Source organism: Argentina silus (assembly GCF_951799395.1).
Source record: "Argentina silus genome assembly, chromosome: 3".
NCBI classification, from domain to species: domain Eukaryota; kingdom Metazoa; phylum Chordata; class Actinopteri; order Argentiniformes; family Argentinidae; genus Argentina; species Argentina silus.
Window position 1 is genome coordinate 1850508 of NC_139657.1, and position 22500 is coordinate 1873007.

General features: G+C 47.9%; 2 protein-coding genes across 3 annotated transcripts in view; both read left to right on the forward strand.

Annotated features, from left to right (window-relative positions):
• Positions 1 to 2896, forward strand: part of dkk3b (dickkopf WNT signaling pathway inhibitor 3b) — an 8326-nt gene extending 5430 nt beyond the window's left edge. The window contains exons 4-7 of the mRNA XM_083665920.1: positions 329 to 421; positions 750 to 894; positions 1294 to 1444; positions 2777 to 2896. Of these exons, the coding sequence (XP_083522046.1) occupies positions 329 to 421; positions 750 to 894; positions 1294 to 1444; positions 2777 to 2798 (411 nt within the window). The 3' untranslated portion in view covers positions 2799 to 2896. The remainder of the gene's footprint in view (positions 1 to 328; positions 422 to 749; positions 895 to 1293; positions 1445 to 2776) is intronic.
• Positions 2897 to 5586: 2690 nt separating this feature from the next.
• The window catches only part of far1 (fatty acyl CoA reductase 1), a 30622-nt gene continuing 13708 nt past the window's right edge, over positions 5587 to 22500 (forward strand). The window contains exons 1-9 of one of the 2 annotated variants that reach the window (XM_083667165.1): positions 5587 to 5669; positions 10742 to 11001; positions 11806 to 11981; positions 15240 to 15419; positions 17815 to 17992; positions 18366 to 18410; positions 18538 to 18665; positions 19137 to 19204; positions 21328 to 21499. In XM_083667165.1, coding sequence (XP_083523291.1) covers positions 10813 to 11001; positions 11806 to 11981; positions 15240 to 15419; positions 17815 to 17992; positions 18366 to 18410; positions 18538 to 18665; positions 19137 to 19204; positions 21328 to 21499 — 1136 coding nt within the window. In that variant the 5' untranslated portion in view covers positions 5587 to 5669; positions 10742 to 10812. Of the gene's footprint in view, positions 5670 to 8873; positions 8922 to 10741; positions 11002 to 11805; positions 11982 to 15239; positions 15420 to 17814; positions 17993 to 18365; positions 18411 to 18537; positions 18666 to 19136; positions 19205 to 21327; positions 21500 to 22500 lie in introns of those variants that run through there. The other variant, XM_083667166.1, reaches the window with a different exon arrangement.

Here is a 22500-nt window from a genome sequence, read left to right on the forward strand (position 1 = left end):
CCACCAGCCTCCCCTGATTTGTACTGACTGCAGTTTACAGGTTGTGCAATATCTCAGAGTAAACAATGCATTTGTGGAGCTGGAACTGGACTGGCTAATAGTGGAACAGAAAGGGAATCAGAGTACAGTACATCAGGGGAGGCTGGTGGAGGTAGAAATCGCAAGAGGGGCTCATTGTAATACATGGAACGGAATGAGGACTGGGATCAAACACCTCCTCTTCCTCCACCAGGCTCCCCTGTACCTGTGGTATGATATCTCTCACCTGCACAGGGGTGTGTGTGGGGGAGTGTTTGATGTCTGATGGTCCTGTCTGATCTGTCACCAGGAGTGCATGGTTGATGAAGACTGTGATGACTTCTGCTACTGTCTGTATGGGGTGGCAACCTCCAGGTGCCTGCCCTGCAAAGACGTCCATGTGGTGAGTCCTGCTGATTAGACTGATCACTCATTAAGACTTAGTCCATACGTCTGCACTCCTGCTGAAGAATACACCACTTAGACTTTGATATTGACTTGATTTAAACACACGTCAAATGTAATGGCCTGGTTAACATGTGATGGAGTGATAGATAGTGAATATTTTATGTCCATCGATATAAGATGATAACGTGTGTGTGTGTGTGCGCGCGTGCCTGTCTATCTGTGTCTGTGTCTGTGTTGTGTCTGTGTCTGCGTCTGCGTCTGTGTCTGTGTCTGTGTTGTGTCTGTGTCTGTGTCTGTGTCTGTGTCTGTGTCTGTCTTCTCAGGAATGCATCAAGGACGAGGAGTGTTGTTCAGAGCAGCTGTGTGTGTGGGGGCAGTGTTCGGAGTCTACCACCAGGGGCAGCGCAGGCAGCATCTGTCAGTCTCAGAGTGACTGCAGGCCCGGCCACTGCTGTGCCTTCCACAAAGGTATGCTCCAACACACTCTGACCATTGTCTGGTACATCAGATATCTAACGAGGGAAGAAATTTCCATCATTTTATACTCTTATCTTTTGATCAACGACTTTGACTGAAATTGCGTGTAGAAATGTGAGTTGTTATTGCCAAGCCAGAAGGAAGCACTCTTATCTTGTTTTCCACAGAAATTGTGAGGCTCTGGTTATTGTGTGTGACTGAATACACTCATCCTCTTCTCTCCCTCTCTTCTCTCCCTCCCTCTCTCCCTCCCTCTCTCCTCCCCATCTCCCCCCTCCCTCAATCCCTCTCCACTCCTGCCTCAACCCCTGCGTCTCCCCCTCTCCCTCTTGTCCTCCCCCTCCCTCCTCCTCCTCCCCCCCGTTCCCCCCCCTCCCGTCCTCCTGGCAGAGCTGCTGTTCCCAGTGTGTACCCCCAGGCCTGGTAGAGGGGAGGCGTGCCACAGCCATCCCAACCTCCTGATGGACATGCTGTCCTGGGACCTGGATGGACCCAAAGAGTCCTGCTCCTGTGACACAGGCCTCCAGTGCCAACCTCACAGGTGAGACCCTCTCTTCTTCTCCTCTCTCCTCCTCTCCTCCTCTCTCCTCTTCTCCTCTCCTCCTCTTCTTCTCCTCTCCTCCTCCTCTTCTCCTCTCCTCCTCTCTCCTCTTCTCCTCTCCTCCTCTTCTTCTCCTCTCCTCCTCTTCTTCTCCTCTCCCCTCCTCTTCTCCTCTCCCCTCTTCTCCTCTCCTCCTCTTCTCCTCTCCTCCTCTTCTTCTCCTCTCCTCCTCTTCTTCTCCTCTCCCCCCCTCTTCTCCTCTCCTCCTCTTCTTCTCCTCTCCCCTCCTCTTCTCCTCTCCTCCTCTTCTTCTCCTCTCCCCTCTTCTCCTCTCCTCCTCCTCTTCTCCTCTCCTCCTCCTCTTCTCCTCTCCTCCTCTTCTTCTCCTCTCCTCCTCTTCTTCTCCCCTCTTCTCCTCTCCTCCTCTTCTTCTCCTCTCCTCCTCTTCTTCTCCTCTCCTCCTCTTCTTCTCCCCTCTTCTCCTCTCCTCCTCTTCTTCTCCTCTCCTCCTCTTCTCCTCTCCCCTCCTCTTCTCCTCTCCTCCTCTTCTTCTCCTCTCTCCTCCTCTCCTCCTCTCCCCTCTTCTCCTCTCCTCCTCTTCTCCTCTCCTCCTCTTCTTCTCCTCTCCTCCTCTTCTTCTCCTCTTCTCCTCTCCTCCTCTTCTTCTCCTCTCCTCCTCTTCTTCTCCTCTCCCCTCTTCTCCTCTCCTCCTCTTCTTCTCCTCTCCTCCTCTTCTCCTCTCCTCCTCTTCTTCTCCTCTCCTCCTCTTCTTCTCCTCTCCCCTCTTCTCCTCTCCTCCTCTTCTTCTCCTCTCCTCCTCTTCTCCTCTCCTCCTCTTCTCCTCTCCCCTCTTCTTCTCCTCTCCCCTCCTCTTCTCCTCTCCTCCTCTTCTTCTCCTCTCCTCCTCTTCTTCTCCTCTCCTCCTCTTCTCCTCTCCTCCTCTTCTCCTCTCCCCTCTTCTTCTCCTCTCCCCTCCTCTTCTCCTCTCCTCCTCTTCTTCTCCTCTCCTCCTCTTCTTCTCCTCTCCTCCTCTTCTTCTCCTCTCCTCCTCCTCTTCTCCTCTCCTCCTCTTCTCCTTTTTTTTTCTTTTCTCTTAATTTATTTACAGGGGAGAAGCTTGCACAGGGGGTAGTGGGGATGAAGAGGTATTTAGGTCTTTAGGATCTCTTCTTCTCCTTTAATCCCCTCCCCTCTTCATTTCCTCTCTTCTCTCCTCCCTTCCTCTCTTCATCTCTCCTCCCTTCCTCCCTTCATCCCTCCTCCCGCCCCTGACAGTGTTTCATGTGCTTCTCCTGGCAGACGTGTTAATAAAACCAGCTTTGTGTTTGGCAGGCATGGATCCCTGTGTGTGTGAACAAGGTGGACACGCCTAAACAAACATTTTCTCAGTTGCATCAACTAAGAAACAAGCAAAGTGCTCATCATGTCAGATTGAAATAAACAACATGAAACAAATATGAGTGTTTTAATTTCTTTATTTTGGAGAACCGTAGCCATTGTAAATCTAATGTATTATCCTGACAGAGGTACAGGCCAGTATTGAATATGCCCACTAGATGGCAGCAACACACACCTGATTTCCTCTCCTCCCTCCTGGCCTTCCCTTTAGAGGTTTTAGTCTTTGATGTTGGGGCAGAAAGAAAACATTCTGTAACCTCTCCGGTTGTAGAATGTGTTTGCGGTGGTTTCCCTCTCTCTCTCTATCTCTCACACACACACACACACACACACACACACACACACACACACACACAGGCACGCACACACACAGGCACACACAAACACACTAAACAGCCACAGTATAAATGTAGCGGAGGTGATTTGGAGTCACACTTGCATGATGAGGTAGCCCTGCCTGAGACACCTAAACTCAAGTGTTGCCCTAGTCTCGGTCCTTGAGGAGTTCCTCTTGGCCTAGCGGTAGACACTTGTGTCTTCCATGTGGGAGACCCAGGTTGGAACCCTGCCCGTCACACATACTATACTTATTACAGGCAGGGGAGGCCTGTGGAGGTAGAAATCGGAGGATGAAATCGGAGAATGGATGGTACCATTCCTGATTCCATTTCATGCATTGCAATGAGCCCATCCTCTGATTTCTACCCCCACCAGCCTCCCTTGATTTCTGGTCATATAGCCTTTCATCAGTGACAGACATGCTCAGTCCTAAGTACAGTCACATTTCCTAGTGCCACCTGAAACAAATGCCCATCTGGAGAACACACATACAGTACAACTATTTAGAATTCATGTATTTACTTGCTTCATACACACACAGGCTACTTACCGTATTACGTAAGGGCACAGACATTGATGTTTTCACTGGTAAATTAGTTTAAACTCTCCTCTGGGCTTTCATCCAATAACACAGGTCATTGTTTGTGCAAGGGAACAAAGGGAGCAAGAAATCCAATGTTTTATTGGATGAGATTTGGAAAAAAAACTTTCCACAATATATTTCTTTCTTTGTTCGCTGTACACTTTGTTTTGCATATTGAAGTGTCCTCTGGTACACTGTGTTTGCCCACTCACCTACTGCTCTAAAGGTTCTAATCTATCAAGGGTTCTTATCCATGCAGGGGAGGCTGGCGGAGGCCGGGCCATTGTGATGCACGGGATGGAATACCATTCCTGATTCCATTCCGTGCGTCACAATGAATCCGTCCTCCACATTCTACCTCCACCAGCCTTCCCTGAAGCAGTGGTTCTAATGGGCAGTCTATGGTCTTGTAGTGGTGTGGCTGAAGGTAAACTAGGTAAACACAGTACAATTAGCAGACCACGCTATGTCAGTGCTACAGTGCTACAGTAAGCTAAAGCCACATGATGACACAGCTGTGGGACTTCACTGGATCATCAACCTCCACCTCATCAGGATAAACTGCCCCCCCCATAACACCACACCAGGGCTGGGTGTCAATCTGGAAACGTCTTCCCTCACTTATCTGCCCTTGTTCAATCTCTTTCATAGACAGACAGACAGAGACAACTGGGCACGTGTAACTGAAGCTGGTCCTTCAGTAGTTTTAACTGTATTGCTTGGACCAGAGGACGCTGGTGAAGGTAAAAAAAAAAAAATCGGAGGACGGGCTCATCGTAATGCACGGAACGGAAATAAGGAACGGTATCAAACACACGCGTGGACGAGGGTTGATGGGAGGGAGGGAGGGAAGGAAGGAAGGAAGGAAGGAAGGAAGGAAGGAAGGAAGGAAGGAAGGAAGGAAGGAAGGAAGGAAGGAAGAAAGAAAGAAAGAAAGAGGGAGGGGGGGAGGGAAGAACTTTCTGGGATGAAACGCAGCCCAGGATCATCGGCTTGCGGGGGATCTCCCTCGTAACGTGACATAACGCCAGGATCTCCTCGCCACGTCGCGGCCACAGACGCCACTCTCTGCGGGGATTAGCGACGGACGCGCTGGCCTCCCCAGGGCATCACTGCAGGGCTTTACTCTGAACCCGCTAGAGTGCTCTATTAATTGCAACATTGATTACTGGCCACATCCGTTCAAGTGGGCCTTGACGCTTGGACTGTGAGCCCAAGCTGCAATCTGTGTGGTTTTATTTTTAGACGCTGGAAATCTAAAGCCCACGGGTGTTACCGATCAAATTGACTGTCATGGAATGAAAGCCGATTTCTGTCTGATTTACTAGGACTTGGAATCGATGTACAGTTTTGTCTTGAATTACTATGTAGTAGAGGCGGGAGGGGGTAGACATCGGAGGATGGGCTCCTTTTAATGCATGGAATGGAATAAGGAAGGGTGTCAAACCTGTGTGATTCCATTCCATGCATTACAAGGAGCCCATCCTCCGATTTCTACCTCCAGCAGCCTCCACTGAACGGACCCTAAAATGTCATGTATGGATCTTGACATTGGCCACTTCCCCAAATCATGCACTGTTGCCATATGTGTAGTAGTTTCTATCCTGTTATGTCCCCCCCCCCCCGTCCTATGAGTAGAAAATGTATTTCTAGAAAATATGACAATCCATAAAACGCCACACAACAACAACAACAACAACAACAACAACAACAACAACAACACAAAAAACAACACCACTTTTGGTGGATGATGACGTCACGCGGTCTATTAACTGGCAATCGTTCACGTTTCCTGTTCTGTGTTCTCGCACATATTCGTCAGCAGCGGTGGCGGAGCTGTAGCCGACCCTTGCAACGGGAGATCCACATTTACCCGACTGGAACACAGCCCCCTCGACATTTCAGGTATGGATTCCTTTCTCGTGATACCGCCGTGTCGCTCCACGGTGGTTTCGGTTCATTTAGTTGACCGGCGTCGGTTAAAAATGAATGTTGAAATTGACTCTTGTTGCGAGCGGACGACGGCGACGGGCGACAGCATCGACAGCATCGACAGCATGCCGCGGAAGAGATGCGCAAGAGAGGAGGGAGCGGTGCTTGAGCCTGGCTACATGCAACAGCCAGCGAAAATTATGTCAAGGAAGTGTGGCTTTGTGTTAGTTTTAACATGCAGTGTGCTTTATTCCTTTTCTTAAAGCGGTACACTTTTCCCCCCCAATTTGTATCATTCTTGTTCGTGTGCTGGGGTTTCGCAGTTTGGCTTTTGCGGAAATTGGCCATGTTGAGGGCTATAGTTTTTTTTTTTTTTTGCTAGTTAGCGCTTAGTAACATATGCCACAGTTTCTACACTGACAGTGTCCCTCTAATGACCATCCTTGATCTCCTATGAGTTTGCATTTAGACCATACTAACCGTCATTTGTGAGATCAAATGTGGTGATCTCCTTACTACCGTTTAGAGCTGCCCTAAAACCCTTTAGTCATATTATTTTATTCTCATTTATTCCCCAAGTTGACAGTCGGTGAAGCTGGACTTCAGTTCCAATCAGGGAACTTTTGAGCGTTATTTAAGTGCGTGGGTGATGGCAAGTTAATCAGGATCACAAGATATCCCAACGCTATTCCCGTCTGCGTGGTCCTGTGACTACCGATTCATCCAGGCAACCTCTCCTGTCGCAGTCGGCTCTTATTGGCTTCCACTCCATTTCACATGTGGAAGCGTTTGGCCTCCGAAGTAAGCGCTTTGCTCCATGACACAGTGTTTCCCTCCATGAAGTTGGTTTTGACCTAAGGGTCTACAGAGGCAATATAGCCTACATCACCTGACATAATACAACGTTTCAACGCTTCAACGTTTGCGGTCACTGATGACGTAGCTGTACAGTATAGCTTACACAACCTCGCAGATCAGACCTATACGATCTGATACACCTTCTATACCTAACGTACAGCCACAACAATTCAGGATATTCTCAACATTTGATTTGACTGTATCTACTGTTGTTTACTGTTATCAATTTCAGTGCTGATATTTATAATTACATTTGTACTTATTACACTGTCTTGTTGGTGTTGATTGACGTTGTAGAGCTGCTCTGCCTTAAGCATTTCCTTGCACTGTATTCTTGTATAGGAAGCAATGACAAAATAAACTCAAACTTTGATATTTAGTATCGGCACTGAGGTGCAGTGAAATCGATACAGGGATTCCCCCAATCTGACAGCAGCCTGTTGTCCATAGAAGCTTGGCATCGGTCATGGATCCCTCTCATCTCGATCTATCGATGGCCTCGTGAGGGTTCTATGAGGCTCTTATTCTGACAGCGCGCATCACAGTCAAGTGGTCACTCCAGGGCGATGCATGAGGTTTAATCAATAATTCACTAAGTCGATGTGGCACCATGAGATCGACTTACCCCGTGTGTACAGTGTACAGTGGCTACCTACCTACAGACACTCGGATCAACGCGATATGATCGGGCTGGATTACGGTGTGTGTGTTGTGTGTGTGTTGTGTGTGTGTGTGTTGTGCCTGATGCGGTCAATCACGCCTGATTGGTTGTGTCGTGTGGTTGTTGTCTTGGCTGCCGATTGGTTTTCAAGGTTGAACAGAGGAGAGGAGGCTGCCAAGTAGGCTAGCCCACTAGGCTACTTTCACTCACACACACACACTCACACACACACACACACACACACACACAGAGAAGCACCTTAGGGGCTGTCCTAGATTCTCTGTGGTCTCCCTGACTCAGATTAGGCTAACACGTGCGTCCTGAACTAGCCTCAAGTCTGTGTTAAACGGAGATTCAGTGAAGTGCCCATTTGAGTTAAGTGCTTTCTAGTTCAGGAGTGTGGGCTGATTATTAGTTGTTTCCCGGCAGGGGGAGGCTGGCGGAGGTAGAAATCGGAGGACGGCTCATTTGTAATGAAGTGGATGAGGAATGGTGCCAAACGCCATTGTTGTGATACCATTCCTCATTCCGTTCCATGTATGACAATAAGCCCATCCTCTCACTGACCATGAAGATGATGATTTCTTCCTCCACCAGCCGCCTCTGTTGTCCGGGAAACTACCCCCCCCCCCCCCCCCCCAAACCACTTGCACTTTCTCTCAGGGTGAAACTGTTAATGATTGTGTGAGACAGTAGCAGTAGCCTCTCACCTCTGGGTTCCACAGTGGCGTTTCCTCCTGGTTTCTCAGTAGGTGTTCAGAGTGTGTTTATACTCAGGTCAGGGACCTGACTCGGCTTGGTTCCCTCTTCTCTCTGCCCACCTGACAAAGGTAGGCAACCTGTTGTTGGCCTAGACCTACCTCCAGGAACCATCATGGTGGTCGAAGGAAAAACATTGGCTTTTGGAGAGTGTTTTTATCTACATTTAAATCATTTAGCGGGCGCTTTTATCCAAAGCGACTTACTTAGACAAATGTACTTATTGTAAGTGAATCAACTATACTTCGATGAGAACAATTTCCAGCAACCCATCTGATGGAGCAGAGGCTTCCTGCTGTACCTCCAGGAACGGGTATTACCTGTATGTTCTGGTCAGCACAGTAATAACAGTCTTTCCAGGGCTTTTTCGGTGTGTTTTTGAATGCGCCTGTATCAGTTGAAATGGCCTAGCTTAGCCTCTGGGCTAACTTTTCTGGAGATGTTTCCCACGTTCACCATCCCATCCCATCCCGTTCAAATTCAAGACCGGCTGATCTGTGACGTTTCTATCTGCGCTATTTGACTATTTTTTAGTCCCCCGTGGCTATATCTCTAACATGCGAACAAGGTACCACAGTGTACCCCCCCCCCCCCCCACCCCATCACCGCACACAGACCTCTACGGCCTAGTGCGTTTTGGCAGCCCGACAGCTTGGCCTGGGACTCGCCTGCTTGTGTTTGGACCAGCTCACAGCTGGTGTGACTCCTGCGTTGTTGGCACTAACGTGGTGCGGTAAACAATATAGCCTCGGCTGGGGCTAATCTGCTGCAGCGCCCAGGGAACCTGCAAGAGTGGCACATCCAGGCTCGCTGGAGGGCTCGTCTGCTGTGTACCTGCAAACCTGAACAACCGTTTCTTTTTTTTTTTCTTTTTTTTTTTTACACAGATGCAGCAGCAGCAGCGTCGTCGATAAGCCCGGCGCATGCCCCTGCAGTCGCTGGCTACAGTGAGACATGGTGTTCTTTTGAGTTCCTCCTGTGTCTCCTGCTTGAGCTTTCACAAGCTCAGTGATTGTGTGCGTTGTATGTTAGGATGTTTGTTGTGTATAAGTGTGTAAGAACACAACAACAACAACAAAAAACACACGTCTGTTAACAACCTGATGAAGACCTGTTTTTTTTCCCTTTTCCCTGCTTGAGCTATGAAATGGGAATTTAGCCTATAACAACATTTACATTTTACATTTATGGCATTTAGCAGATGCCTTTTATCCAAAGCGACTTACAGCAAATACATTTGTTTACAAGTGAATCATCTCTCCATCAGTCATCATAAGATAAAGTAATCAATGCTCAGACCAGGGGCCATAGGCAACATGTAGGCCCAGCCAGTGGATTAAAATGTACAGAGGCAAGGAATTCCCTGACTTGAGTTTTATTGAGTGTTTTAATAAGTGTTTGTTTGATGGATCTTTGATTGGGTTTGCTTGCTATAACATACATGATAAAGCCTAGCCTCCACGTGAATGATTAACCAGTTATCTCTGTGAACATGCCGATCCTCTAGGCCCTTATCAGACAACAGGAGATAAGACTAGACCACAGGAAACCAGAGTTGTTTAACTTGGGATAGACGTATTTACACTTCAGGGAGTGAAGACTAGGCTGTGCTGCTACCTCAGCTCCCCTGTTTGCTTTTTCTATTGCCGTAGGACACCGCATCCTGGTTGGCCGCGGCGCGCAAGAGGCGAGGTGAAAAAACATTCCCACTATAGTCAGTTTGGGTTTCCTGATCAGCCGCGTGCGTCAGAAGGCTCTGCGTGCGTCAGAAGGCTCTGCGTGCGTCAGAAAGCTCTGTGTGCGTCAGAAGGCTCTGCGTCCGTCAGAAGGCTCTGCGTCCGTCAGAAAGCTCTGCGTCCGTCAGAAAGCTCTGCGTGCGTCAGAAGGCTCTGCGTCCGTCAGAAAGCTCTGCGTGCGTCAGAAGGCTCTGCGTCCGTCAGAAGGCTCTGCGTCCGTCAGAAGACTCTGCGTCCGTCAGAAAGCTCTGCGTCCGTCAGAAAGCTCTGCGTGCGTCAGAAGGCTCTGCGTCCGTCAGAAAGCTCTGCGTGCGTCAGAAGGCTCTGCGTCCGTCTGGGCTGTCAATTGCGTTAACGGACGCTCTGTCTCCGTTTCACTCCAGTTTTAACGGACACTCGCGCCGGGAGGTTCCACCCATTGTGGTTTGTTTTGGTCTCGCTGACGCGTCTGATGGCTCATATCAGGACATCCTCCGCAGCGCGACGGAGTGTATTAGGATGTGGTGTGGCAGTGTGTGAGCATCTGAAACAGCTGAAATTCTGTTCTGGTGAATTTCCTGATCAAGCGTTATAGCACAAAGTTTGTGTTCATTGTAGGCTTTGGATAATACAGGCCTAAAGCAGCACTGCAATGTAAGTCGCTTTGGAATAAAGCGTCAGTTAAGTGGCATATATATATATATATATATATATATATATATATTCTTATGAAGACTGAGACAAACAATGTATGTGTGTTGCACCTGTAGCCTATATTACAGTGTTTCGAGGTTCAAATTCAAATTAGATCATCTTGAGGTGATTAGAGGTGATTAGACTACACTTGGACGTCATTATTATGTGTTGGCCTAGGCCGCAATCGGTTGATGGTCACAGGATGTAAAAAAAACAACAACCGTAGAACCCCTGCCCTAAAGATAATCTTTGTTCTCTCTCTGGAAACTCCCTTCAGGCCTAAGCCCACCAGCCAATGTTCCTCAGTAACCAAATCTTCCAACACGTAACATGATTAACATGCAAATCTTCCCCAGGTGGAGTCGTTGGTGCACACAGACGAACAGACTGACAGACGGACGGACGGACAGACAGACAGGCAGTCGTCATGGTGACCATACCGGAGTACTACGAGGGGAAGGTGGTTCTGATCACCGGGGCCACGGGCTTCATGGGGAAGGTTCTGCTGGAGAAGCTGCTGCGATCCTGCCCCGGGGTCAAACAGGTCTACGTCCTGGTCCGGAACAAGGCAGGGCAGTCTCCACAGGCCCGCATCGCTGCCATGGTCAAGTGCAAGGTGGGGCGAGGGGAGGGGAGGGGAGGGTGGGGGTGGGAGGGAGGGAGAAGAAAAAAGACCTCACTTTATTCTGTACTTCATAGGGTGTGTTGTTCTGGCACGCATCACGCCTGTCCGTGTCGATTCTCTGCTGCTTCGTCTCGCGCCTCTTCTCCGCTGTTTCCCGCTGCCTCGTTGTTGCGTGTCTGAAAACCGGCTAATCTGAGAGATGAGCGCTAACGTTTGAATGTTGTCATAGAGCATCTTATATTCATGTTTAACTTATTCATTAAACTGTTGGCCGGGTGGATCTCAATCTGCACATGTTACGAGGAGCAAGTAAGGACACGCAGCTTCAGGCACTTAGGATAAAATAAATTATTTTATAGAACCGTTTTTCAAAGCAGGGTATCATGATCCTTTTGTAGAACCGGTAAATCGTGCAACACTCACACACTCTCACACACACACACACACACACACTCTCACACACACACACACACACACACACTACTAGCCTGTATTCACCAGAAGACTAAAATAGACTGTTTACAGTTTTTTCATTATTAGGCCTCATTCTACTTTCGTCCTCCGGTGCTTTTAATCCAAAACGCATCACTTCAAAGTCAGTCAACGTTCTTCATTGTCACCTACTCTGCGAGCAGAGCAGAGAGATGCCTTGGCTGTCCACCAACATTACATGTATTCAGAAACACTGGCTCGGCTATTTAAAGCATCAAAATCCCCCTCCTGGTTTTGCTTTAATTGTGTTTATCCAGTTCAAGATGCTAACTCTCTAATCATCACATACTGTATGCCTGTCAGCTCTTTGACAGGGTACGGGACGAGCAGCCGGACTTTGCCCGGAAGATAGTGGCCGTGAGCAGTGACCTGACCCAGCCGGACCTGGACCTGAGCACAGAGGACCAGGAGACTCTGGCTGAATGCATCAACATCGTCTTCCACTGCGCTGCTACCATCCGATTCAACGAGCCACTCAAGTGAGCCTTTGTTCCTCTCCTGATGCTGCTCCTTCTCCCTCCCTCCCTCCCTCCCTCCCTCCTTCCTCCTCAATGTGACTGGACTATGCTGCAAGTCTTTGGCCTTGACCTATAAACCAGGGCAGGCTGATGGAGGCAGAAATCAAAAGACGGGGCTCATTGTAATGCATTGATACCGTCCCTCATTCCATGCATTACAATGAGCCTGTCCTCCGATTTCTACCTCCACCAGCCTCCACTGCTATAGGCTTCCCCTAGTCTCTACTCCCGAGACCAGCGATACACTCCTGGTCCTGGAGAGCCGGACCAGTCGATCCAGGTTTTTGTCCCAGCCTAGTGCCATCACTCCTGACTGAAATGATCAACTGATCATCAAGACCTTGATTGGCTGAATTGGGTGTTTCACTGCTGAGCTGGGACAAAAAAAAAAAGATTTAAGGTAGATCTGAAAAAGCCTGGATAGAAGAGCAAGTTTGAGCTCCTCACTTCTCAGAGGAATATGCTGCGGGTTCAGACTTATCTTGTCTAGAGTGTCTGATCAAAAATGAATTTTTTGGACCAATGTAAGTCTAAGTCTACAGGATTGTTCATTGTGTTTCCCAATGTGTGGGGCACGGGAGTATTGTAGGGGGGGCGCAGGGAGATGGGATGGGTGTACTGGGGGGGGGCAGGGAGATGGGATGGGTGTACTGGGGGGGGGCAGGGAGATGGGATGGGAGAGAGAAATGAAGTGACTGTAGTGGGGAAAAAATCCCAAACGCCGATTGTATAAAAAAACGCCCGGGCGGAAATATGTTGAAATATTGTTGCCCACGAGAGCTGTAAACAAACACTGTCACTGTTGCTAGGTGACAACTTAAACGACCCGCCGGCTCCCACGCCATTTTGTATGAGCCCAGCCATCCACCCCCCCCCCCCCCCCCCCCCCAAGCCATCCACTCAGAGAACAACATGGACAGATTCTTGTCAGTGTCTAAAAGAAAGGCAGCCCCCCCCCCCAAGTGTTCCAGGTAAAGCCATAAAGTCGAAGATCAGAAAATATGCCGTGGCATGTCTCTCCTTCGGGTCCACTTCTCCTGAGGTCGGCGCGGAGGAGCGACCAGTGTGTGTACTGTGTCTCAAAACTCTAGCGGCTGACAGCATGAAGCCCTGTAAGCTGAGGCGTCACCTTGAGACAACACACCCAAATGATGCTGACAAGCCCCTTGACTTCTCCAAGAGAAAGCTCAGTGAATACCGAGGTCAGCAGAGTCGCTTTCCTAAAACGGCATCTGCACCTGCACCCCACAAAGTGGCCTACAGAGTCGCCCAATGCAAGAAGCGGCACACTATAGCAGAGGAATGACTCCTCCCTGCTGCTATAGATACTGTATGGTCTCTACCTTGACAGACGAGGCAAGGGCCCAAACGCTGAGATCTGGAAATGAAAGAGCAGCTTATCGGTAAGATTACAGATAAACGCTTCGCTTTTCAAGAGGATGAGGCCACTGACAGCAATAACAACTGCCTTTTAATGGCCTCCTTGAGGTACATTGATGCCAGTGACTTCACAGAGGATTTGTTGTTTTGTAACTAAGTTAGGGCTACGGTTAGGCTAACCCTAACCCTAAACCGGACCACAGCTGATGAACTGTTCAAAGTCATTGGCCAATCCTTGATTTCAACAAGAAGGATAGGAATGTGGAAAATAGGAATATGGTGTTATTTGTTATGTTAATTTTCTCTCCACAATTTAACTATTTTTAACAATACTTGCATCTTTGTATTGTTATTTATAGAGAGAAAATGCCGGTTTGTACAACTATGCAACAAATACAATTCATTTCACCAAGAAAGATGGGGACGGTGTCGTGTAGGGGGGGGGGGGTGAAAACCTTTGGGAACCACTGGTGTAGACAATCCTCTAAGAAAGCCGAAGGTCCAAACCACATGTCTGTCATAATTCGTTCAACATTTGAAGCGTTTACCCTTGAAAAATGGCTACAATTAGGGTGAGTAAATCAATGGAGGCTGGAGGGGAAAAATTGCTAAAAAAAAATATCAGGAAAGTTGAATCCCAAACATATTTGTGCTAGGCTACTACTGTAACTCACATTTGGGCTTAATTTAATTCAACAAATCTTTCTTATTTAGCTTATTGTGACCCGCGGAAAGAATGTTTGAAGAAGACCGCCACAACATGTAAATCCTCAGAAGTTGCTTGGAGACGGTGGCACTGATCTGTCAGTTACTGATCTGTCAGTTACTGATCTGTCAGTTACTGATCTGTCAGTTACTGATCTGTCAGTTACCAAATCCCACTCTGGGGATTTTATGTCAATAGAGAAATACCCCACAGAACTGAAGTGTCATGTTGTTTTGGTGAAATGTATTTTATAACAATAGGCATTGAAATGTGAAATGTTTTGGTGAAATGTATTTTATAACAACAATAGGAATTGAAGGAAGTTAAATGTTATCACCAAAGCGTGTTTTCTTTCACTCGGCAGAGTGGGTGAACACCCTGTCACATCCCTCTAGAACAGGAAGAAACCATCTGGGTACCTCAGGATGTGGTTATGGTGGTTTTACACTGCCACTCGTACTATTACACACACACTGGTCTCTGTTGTCAGAAACCTGATTTCATATGTCCTCTTTTCTGTCTTCCACTGGCTTCCTCCTCGTAATTCATTGGAGGAAAATATCTCAGGGGAGGAGCCTTGGCTTGACACCCCTCTCACATTGAAATACTTTCTCCTTTAGCAAAACTACTCTTTTTTTTTTTTTTTTCTTTTTTTTTTTTTTTTTACTTAGACTTAGTGAAACCATTACCAACCTCCGTAACAACAGGAGCTTAGGAGCTTTTAGGAAAGCATTACCAACCCCCATAGCAACAGGAGCTTTTAGGAAGTGTTACTAACCCCCCCCACCCCCCCCCCCCCCCGTGCTTACCTTCCCATTGGTTAAACATATAGTTTACATTTCTACTTTGTGAGATTTCAGTGTTGTTATTATCAAGGATATTTTCCCTCCTCCCTCCTTCCCTCTGTGGGATGAGACGCAGCAGATCGTCCTCTCCATTGTTTAAACATATTTGATTTGCTTTCATCTTTCTATTATTAATATTGTCCCCTCTCCTCCCTCTCTCTCAGGGATGCTACGCAGCTGCATGTCCTGGCCGCTGTTTAAACATGGTTGAACATTTTATTTTCTCTATTATTAACAACATGTTCCCGCCCCTCCCTCCCTCCCTCCCTCCCTCCCTCCGCCTCACAGGGACGCCATGCAGCTGAATGTCCTGGCCACCCAGAAGATGGTGGCTCTGGCCCACAGGATGAAGCAGCTGGAGGTCTTCCTCCACGTGTCCACGGCCTACGCCAACTGTGACAGGGAACTGATCGAGGAGGTGGTGTACCCACCGCCTGTCGACTACAGGAAGCTCATCGACACCCTCGAGTGAGTCAGTCAGTCAGTCAGTGTCCTGTGACCACTTTCTGAACAGGGTTTTGAGGTGATTCAGGCTGTCGACACTAATGCCATTTGTTTGGATCAAGCGGGGGGCGTCGGGCGGGGGGGGGGGGGGACAATAAATCTAGTGGTGTAAGGACAAGGAAGGTTGTTCTGTGCTAGAACGGTTGACGTGCTGTATTCTATTCCAGAACCGATGACGTAGTAGTGTGTTCTATTCTAGAACCTTACCTTTAACCACACCAGCCTGATTTTCAGTTGGGAATTGAAGACCTCAGAGATGTTAGAGTCCCTCACACCCTCTCTGCTCTCAAGTGTAATACGTTTTAATAGGTGCGGTGGTTCGGTCTGCCGACGGTCCCTGACATGTGCCCTCCCCCCGAGCAGACTCTCTTTTTACCCTCAAAGCTCTTAGAAACGGAAGTCCTCTGGGATTACTCAGATTAATATCAGTAATACTACTGTAGGCCTACTTGTGTTGCGATTAGTCCTGTGAATTACTGTTAATCAGTGAGTGATATTTGACTGGGGGGGGGAGAGAGAGAGAGAGAGAGGGGGGAACCCAGCCTCAGTCTCGATCATAGATTAGGATTACGTCTGGTTTGGATATTGTATCTCATGGATTAGACGCTAACATGACAGAGATACGACATAAGCTTGGTAGTTGGGACAGTGGGGTCAAGTTGAGGGTCGACTCACTTGGTACTGCAGCCGACCCCGGTTCAAATGGAAGGCTATTTGAAATCACTGTAGACAGGCTCAGGCAGACGCCTCTGACCCTGGTCAGAGCTACATGGATATGAAGTGCATTTGTCGCCACGTGGAAGGTTTAGCGTTTTTTAGCGTTTCTGCGTGCCGTTTGGTTACTGATTGAATGGGACTCATTACGGCGGAGTTGTAGCTTCACCAGGTGGAACGGCTGCAAACATCCGTCTCATTTATGTCTAAACGTTGGCGCTCATAACCGTAATTAAAGTGGCTTTTAGAAACGGATCCGGAATAAGGAATGCATTCTCTCTCTCTTTTTTTTTTTTTTTCACTGTTTGAAAGGATATGTTTTCCCTGGATGAGAAAGGCCACGTGGTTATGTTATGAAGGTGAACTGTGGGTCGAATCTGTCACACACACACACACACACACACACACACACACACAGAGAGAACTCTGTTCTCTCATTGTGTGAAGGTTTCCACACTGAACTGTTTCAAAGGGAAGGCATGTGAGAGGATTGCGACAGAGGTGTAGGCTAAATGAAGGTGGATGAGTCATGGGTGGATGAGTCATGGGTGGATGAGGCATGTGGATGAGGCATGTGTGGATGAGTCGTGTGGATGAGGCATGTGTGGATGAGGTGCAGCCCTCCAGGCCTGGTTGTTTCTGTCCTCGTTTGGCATCCGTTGATCAGCGGTTCTATGGCGGGAAGTTGGCAGATATAGATATGTAGATATATATAGATATATAGATATGTAGATATGTAGATATGTAGATCATACGGCTTCAGTGTTGTGTTCAGCCTATGGATTTCTCAGGGAGGCTGTATGACGTGTTCACGTCTAGCTAAGGATGGTCAGATGCCTGTATTTGAAAGGCTGATGCATGTTTTAGTTGATTCGTTAAGGCCGTGTCTTACATTTAACATGCTGTTTAAAGGGACAGTTTGACATTTTGGCAGTTCACTTTTTGGTACTCACCCAGAGTCAGATGATGAACTGATCGATACCATTTTCATGTCTCTGGGTGCAGTTTGAAAATTAGTGACAGGCTCTCAAAGTGCATTGCTGATGATGATTGATGCTTTGCTAAAGGCCATGCAATAAAATGCCATGCAATGAATGGAACTCTACAGGAACAACTGGATGGAGGGAGGGATGGATGGATGGAGGGATGGATGGATAGATAGCTCTCAAAAGCAGGGAAAAAGGCCTAGCTCCTCCAAAGCTGGTTGGTTAGCACACTCTGTTGACTTCAGAGGCAGAGCACAGCGTATCCCTGCGCCCAGCGTATCCTTGCGCCCACCGTCACGGCGGATGTGTAGGTCGGAGAAAAAAGATAATTGCTTTTATAATAACTGTAGTCAAAATATTATAATTTCATAGATGTAACTTAAATAAATAGAGTACAAAGTGCTTACCACCCAGATTTGGAGTAGTTAGGTCTATTTCCCTGTGTTTGAGAGGAGCTAGCTAGTTGTGCCTGTAGACTTCCATTCATTGTGCTAAGGCATTTAGCATTGCAGCACATCGAGAGCTTGTAACCACCTTAAAACTGCACACACACTAAAACGGTACAGATGAGTCCACCTAACTCTGGGTAGGTCGGAAAAAAATGTCCTGCAAAAATCATCGAACTATCCCTTTTTTAATGCTTTTTACCTGTCCTCCAGGTGGATGGATGAGAAACTGGTGACGTTGATAACCCCTAAACTGATAGGAGAGAGGCCCAACACCTACACCTTCACCAAGGCCCTGGCCGAGTACCTGGTCCAGCAGGAATGTGGCAACCTCAACATAGCCATCGTCAGACCCTCCATCGTTGGGGCCAGCTGGAAGGAGCCCTTCCCTGTGAGGCTTCTCATGGTTTTGGACCGTACGAATTACAGCCTGGTCGCTCCAGATCCGTCTGTGCTGCGTATTCAACTCCGAGCACAGATGTTTTTTCCTGACCACATGAACAGACTCGGTCCTAAACCTCCTATTAATGACAGAGGCTAAACGCTTCAATGTAATTACCTCTAGAATCTATATATGTCATTTTCACGTACAGGAATAGGGTTTTGGGTCCCAGCCCAAAACAGTACTGGGAATCCAGCTATACAGCTCAAACAAATCTTTGGTGACCAGGCTGTGAAAATGACCCTGCCCCAATACATAAATGCTCTGTGTTTTAAACTCTAACTGAACCCATTCTTGTTATTTGTCATTCTCTTTCCTATAGGGCTGGATTGACAATTACAATGGACCCAGCGGAATATTTATTGCAGTAAGTGCCTTTTTACATACGGGACCTGCTAACTGACCATGCCCTGACTACATGGTTCAGCCTCTGGAATTAAGTTTTTACGTTGCCTGGTGGCTAATTCTCATTTGCTCACGTCTGCCCCCTGTAGGCAGGGAAGGGGATCCTGCGTACGATGAGAGCGTCTAACAACGCGGTGGCAGACCTGGTGCCTGTGGACGTGGTCATCAACACAACGCTGTCCGCGGCCTGGTACTCAGGCTCACAAAGACACACCAGGTCAGACACACACACACACACACACACACACTAGCCCCTTCCCCCTACCACACACTGGCTGCGGCCTGGTACTCAGGCTCACAGACACACACCAGGTTAGTGTGACACACACACACACACACACACACACTACACACTAGCCCCAACGAGGCTCATGGAGACATACCAGGTCAGTCTCTCTTTCTCTCCCCCCCGCTCCCCCCCTCAACACACATTCAGAACCTACCCTCTGAGTGACCCTGTCCAGAAACAACCCCTTTGCCCTCCTTACCCTCTTGAAACGTATGTGTGGTTAAGGTCATACCAGTTTCCCACTTCCCTATTCCAATCCTTTCTGATTGACACCAGTTTCAGAGGCTCGGAGTTGTTTATGGACTGAGTCAGTGTGACGTGTCAATAATGTTCTAATGGGAGACATTGTCTTTCTTTTCTTCCTCTTCCTCTTCCTCTTCCTCTTCTGTCTCTCCGCAGGCCTAAAAGCATCATGGTGTACAACTGCACGACCGGGGGGATCAACCCTTTCCGCTGGGGCGAAGTTGGTATGAAACACTCCTCCTATCTTATTCAAATACACTCAGCCTGTTTGCTCCTGGAAGCTCTAACAATGCAGAAAACGATAAGAGCATTATTCCTAATCACAGTTTTAAGGCCCACCCACGCCCACAGTGGAGTGCCTGGGGCGTGTTCATTGAGGTGAAATGTTCACAGCGCTGCACATAGAAATGTATTGTTGAAGAGCTGACATGGAACTGTGACGTAGAGGACAGGCATCAGGGGAGGCCGGTGGAGGTAGAAATCCTCGGACGGGCTCATTGTCATGCATGGAACGGAATGAGGAATTCCTGCCTCCACCAGCCTCCACCGGCACCCTTATTCTACACCTAGTTCTACACCACTGATCCGCGTATTAATAACCCTCCTTTTTCCTTGAGTGTGAAACCTGTGCTTTTCCCTCACATGGATGTTTTAAAAGCATAACTAATCCATGCACACTTGAGGGAAAAAGGGTGAAGAATTGGGACACCCCCCCTCCTCCTCCTCCTCCTCCTCCTCGCCCCCGTTCTAGATAATACATTTCTATGTTGGTGTTCTGCGTCTTTGCACCCATGTGAACAGGCCCTTGTAGCGGGTGTGAACAGGTTGGTTTCACACCTCCGCGCCCTAACTGGGCGTTGCTCACCGCTCTGCTGAGCTCCTGTGTTTATGCTGCGTTCAAGTGCTCCTCCGAAATGGAGAAAACTCAGAAGTGTCCCACTTGGGGAAACTTGTTTTCCATCCTGGACCTCGGATCTCGATCAACCAGTAGGGTGCAATTCCGGGAGTGTTCGTAAGTCGGAATGTTTTTTCCGAGTTTCCGAGGAGCGCCTGGATGCAGCATCGGTTTTAAACGTGACGATGTTTTGCGTTGTTGATCTACTGTACATAATGACTGGAAGCTAGCCATGTGAGAAGGATCAACGCAGCACCAGGCTTAAAGGAAGGGAAGGCTGGCTGTATAAGATAACTGGGATGCGTTCATGAAAAAGATAACAGATCAGTTAGATCAACAGTCTTAGATCAATGTTTGTTTTTGTGGAGACTAATGATGGATATTATTATTATTATTATTTTATTTTTTTCATGATCTCATACAGTTGTGTTATAGTTCCCTTTAAGCTGCTTACCTGGTGCAGTTGTCTTACATCCCGTGACTTGTTAGTAAATGTTAAATACATTATCGTTCAATATATTTAGAGTCATTTACAACTGAATATCAATTATTATTGTTTTAATATATTTACACTGATTTACTTTAATGCTTTTTAACTTTCCACAGTGCTTTCTGTCATTATTTAGGCTTAGTATGAAGTCTAGATTTAGAAGTTCAAGGTTTTTCTTCTATATCCTGATGTGTTGCCTTGTACTAGTAGCCTCCTAATCTACATTCCAGGGGAGGCTGGCGGAGGTAGAAATCGGAGGATTGACTAATTGTAATAATTCCCCATTGCGTTCAATGCATTACTATGCATTACTACCATTTTCTCCCTCCCAGCCTCCCCTGCTGCATACATAGTTTTACACGGGGAATTGGAGTAATGGTGTCAAACTGCTTTGACTGTATTTAAATGTAGGGAAAATGACAGAGCCTTGATAGTGGAGATTTAGATGTAAATGCTCTTCCTTGGTTCCTCCTTAATGCTGAATAGTGTTCTAGTTTGGCTACTCATGGGTGGGTCTAGCTTGCTTTCCTACCCCCTAGCAGAGTCTAAGCGTCTGTACACGGAGGTAGACCTTCTCTCTCTTCACTTGGAAGACTTAGAAAGGAATCGCTGAGAAGTCGGGCCGCCGCAGAGGTGCTCAGCCCAGGGAATATAAATATATATCTCAAGGAAAGAGCTTCCCGGACGACAACTTGATCCCTTGGAAGATGCTTCACTTGCTGACGCGCTTCGGAGCAAATTAAACCTCTTTGAAGGGATCAAGTTGTCGTCCAAAGCCTCTTTTCGTGATGTGTGTGTGTGTGTGTATATATATATATATATATATATAACATATATATATAACATATATATATATATATATATATATAACACATATATACACACTTAGAAATGTAATCTTTTCTTTTCTTCCCTCCACTCTTCTTCATGCTACTGTTGAACTCCAACCTTTTGTCTCTTAGAGTACCATGTAATATCCACGTTCAAGAGGAACCCTCTCGAGCAGGCTTTCCGCCGACCCAATGTAAATCTCACAACCAATCGCCTAATCAATCAGTACTGGATCACTGTTAGCCACAAGGCCCCAGCCTTCCTGTATGATCTCTACCTGAGGATTACAGGAAGAGAGCCCAGGTATAGTACGCACATACGCGCACACACACCCCCACACACACACACACACACACACACACGCGCGTCCTCGGTCAACACACCGCACCGCTCACCCCCCCCAGTCCCGTCCACCGTCCACCGCGCTACTCCCCCCCGTCTCAGTGTAGCTCAATGTGTATGTGTACCTGTGAAGTGTGGTGCTTGTGTCCCATCAGTGTCGTGTGTGGCAGCGGGGGGGGGGGGGGGGGGGGGCGGTAAGGGTGTATAACCCACCTGGTACTATTACGACTGGGTTCTGGACTCTCACCCCCCCCCCCCCCACCCACCCCCAATCCTCTCTCTGTGTTCCACTACCTGGCCTGGGTGCTGATGTTAACAGTGATGTCTACCGTTATTGAAAGGGGCCCCTCCTGTGTCCTGTGTGATGTGTCATCTCTCCCTGCAGAGAACTGCATTAACGTGACGTTCAAGAGCAACCCCTTAGAGCAGGCGTTCAGACGCCCCAATGTTAACCTGCGCTCCAACCCCTTTACCAATCAGTACTGGACCACAGTGAGTCACACGCTACCCGCGCTCCTGTACGACGGGTATCTCAGGGTCACGGGTCAGAAACCCCGGTAAGGTCCCCGGATCCCTCCCTCCCTCCCTCCCTCCCTCTCCTCTCCTCCCTCCTACTCCTCCACTACTGGGTGCTAGTCCCGTAAGCATGGTTTGTAGTGTGCGGACAAAGCCAAGCCCGGCTGTTTTGCTGCTCGACTTCATGGCATTGGGACTCTCTAGGCTTCTGCTGCTGTAACAGGCGACCGCGTTGTTGTCATGACGACAAGCATGGGTCCTGTCCAAGCATGTGGAATATTTAAATTTAATTTATATATATATATTTTTTTTTAATAACAAGCCCCCCCCAGCCCCCCCCCCCCCCTCCCCAACCCTTCTTTATTTGAAGACTGGTACTGCATTTGAAGACTGGTACTGCATTTGAAGACTGGTACTGCATTTGAAGACTGGTACTGCATTTGAAG